This window comes from Triticum aestivum, chromosome 6B (assembly GCF_018294505.1).
Source record: "Triticum aestivum cultivar Chinese Spring chromosome 6B, IWGSC CS RefSeq v2.1, whole genome shotgun sequence".
NCBI lineage: Eukaryota > Viridiplantae > Streptophyta > Magnoliopsida > Poales > Poaceae > Triticum > Triticum aestivum.
In genome coordinates, this window is record NC_057810.1 from 30,911,513 (window position 1) to 30,914,249 (window position 2,737).

A 2,737-nucleotide genomic window follows, 5' to 3' on the forward strand; every position below is an offset into this window, starting at 1 on the left:
GTACGCTTGCACTTTGGTGTGGAGTCGAGTAGTGTTTGCACTTTGGTGTGGAAGAGTTGTGTTCTCATGCATTATGCAAGAACATTGACCAATGCTCACATATTCATCTTTCTCGTAACATATTACAAGCCCTTACAAGTACAATGAAATAATCACCTAGTATATGTGGTAAGCCATCTCGGAAAATACAAATATTGTCTCAAAAAGTAAGATGAAGCGATGCTTATTCCCATATTGATAGTTCTCATACATGATACAAGCCCCAGTTAGATAAGCGCCCAAAAGGCAGGTGGTCTGGGAAACCACACCGGCAAATGGGATGGTGCGTACGTATGTATGTATACGCGCATGGTATACATTGAGGTAAAAAAAATACCAACGCCTTACACGTGTTGTGGCGTGCTGTTGGGCGGGGTAGCAGGTACGGCGAGGATGGCATTGCGTCTGCCACGCTCGGATATGCTGTTCTCAGCGAACTTTAGGCCAGCCATGTGGAGGCCCTTGCCCTTCTCCTCCTCTGTCCACTCGGACGAGTAGTACTCCCCCTCGGTGGCGTCGGCGCTGGGAGGGACGAGCATGGATCCCCACTGCGGGAAGTGCACGAGCACGACGGGGAGTGTGCACGCGATGATCATGATGCCCATGTATTGCAGCCCTTTGCCGGTCGTGTACTGCGACGAAGTGAAGAAGAGAAGTTGTGTGAGACCCCCGCCCACATTACCGCCTGCGCCGGTCATCCCGGAGACGAGCCCGAGGGAGCGTCGGGAGACGAAGGGGATGACACCATAGACAGCGCCGCATGCAGCCTCGACGCAGATGGAGTATAGAACCATGCATACTATGGAGGTGGGAAGGGTGGATGCACGACCGAGACAAAGGCAGAAGACTCCACCAGCGGTCTGGAGGATCCAAATGTTCCAAAGCCGGGCACGCATGCCGAAGTAGCGAGCACCAAGGTCAGAGAGGTAGCCACCCATGGGGCGTGCAAAGATATTGGCCAAGCCAAAGCAGGCGGCAATGATGCCTGCTTTCCGAAGGTCCAGGTAGAAACTATCATAGTAGTACCCGGCAATCACATTGTTTGAGGTGAGCTCGACCCCCATGCAATAGCCATAGATGAAGACAAAGATCCATGTACGGTAGTTGGTGATGGCACCCCGGAGAACCTTGGAGAACTTGTCCTTGTTCATGCCACCATTTTTCTGGAGGCTCCTCAGGTTACCATCGGGAAGGTCCTGTCCCAAGGTGAGCACGAGCAAGCCCATCACCACCAACATCATTCCTGGCACGAAGTAGGCGATGCGCCACGCAGTGAAACGCGTCGCACCACATGCCTTGATGGCATCGAAGACGAAGGGCATGATGAGCTGTGTGGCACCTCCACCCATGTCTCCCCACCCCGCTGTTAAGCCGCCGACTGTCCCAATGATCTTGCTATTGAACATGGTGCTGATCCAGTACTGGCATGACACAAAGGTGGCAAGTGAGACACCGATGAGGAAGCGTACGGTGATGTATCCGGCTGGACTGTCGATGACGGACATGCAGAACACCGCCGGTGCAGAAAGCATGATGAGGAAAGCACCGCCGTAGCGTGGGCCAAGAAGGTCGCAAATGGCGCCCATGGCCAGCCTTGAGAAGATGGCGCCAGACACAGAGGCGACCCCAGCATTGCAGATGTCAGCCTTGGTGAGGTTGAGGTTGTCGCGGATGATGGGGATGAGTGGTGCGGCAGCGAAGGTGGAGACAACGCAGGTGAAGAAGGACATCCATCCAAGGTGGAATGCACGCATATGTGGGTTGCCAAAGGAGAAGATTTTGATGGACTTGGCCTTGTGCTCAGAGTCCACCGGCAGCGAGAAGTTGGTGGATGCTGCGGTGGTGCCTGTCGAGCCGATCTCCATTTCCATGTCCTCTTCTGTTGGGGCTCGAAGCCTTCTTCTTTCCTTGGTACTTAGCTCTCTTCAGAGCTGCACCGCGGACTGAAGAGGCGAGAGCTAGGTAGCTAAGTCTCTAGGTTGTAATGGTTGGGTGCTCAAGAAGTTAGAAGGATACATGTATTTATAGCATGCACGGTCCTTACTTCAGTTTGACACGTTCTCTGTCGTATCCTGACGTTTCCTTTTGTCCCCATTTCTCTTGATCTGCTGAAATTAACGCACAACATCAGTCACATGTTTGACCTCTTCTTCTTCTTAATGAGTAAGAGTGTCCATCTGTTTCGTTGAACTTATCAGGGCTGTTTTGTTGAACTTATCAGGGTTGCCGGTGAAAACTATGTATGGGTTCTAACAGGTTCTAAAACAAAGTCCATTATGATGCGAATGCCATGCTATACAAACATGTAAATTCTCAAGTTCGCACTGAAATTTTGAAATAAATAAATATGCTTTTCCATGGAGCTGTCGTAAGCAACAACTTGTTTTCAATTGGATTTTTTCTCGTATCTTTAGGTACGTGCATATTTCACACATCATCATATGCATGATACTGGCCGTGAACCCGTGTTTTAACACACGGCATATGTATAGATACTAGGCGACGTGTGTTTTTCATGTAGTGTGATGTATGATACTCATTTATTTTTTTGCTGGTGTATGATATTTCCTACTATGATCAGCCTTCTCAACAAGTAAAGGAAAAGTAGTGATTAATGGAAGTTTTAGGGCGTCACACCCTAGGTAGTGAATGCCAAGCATGCCAATAAATGGAGGATAACTAAGACATGCGGTGGTGA

At 50.0% G+C, this 2,737-nt stretch overlaps 1 protein-coding gene across 1 annotated transcript; it reads right to left on the minus strand.

Moving 5' to 3' along the window:
* Window positions 1–383: 383 nt before the first annotated feature.
* Window positions 384–1,910, minus strand: LOC123133274 (high-affinity nitrate transporter 2.1-like). The gene has a single exon (XM_044552783.1). It carries the CDS (start codon window positions 1,908–1,910, stop codon window positions 384–386), a length of 1,527 nt encoding a protein of 508 aa, XP_044408718.1.
* Between the last annotated feature and the right edge of the window lie 827 nt (window positions 1,911–2,737).

Excerpts from the sequence above, each read along its gene's own strand:
- LOC123133274 (XM_044552783.1), bottom strand. The coding sequence starts at position 1,910 with ATGGAAATGGAGATCGGCTCGACAGGCACCACCGCAGCATCCACCAAC.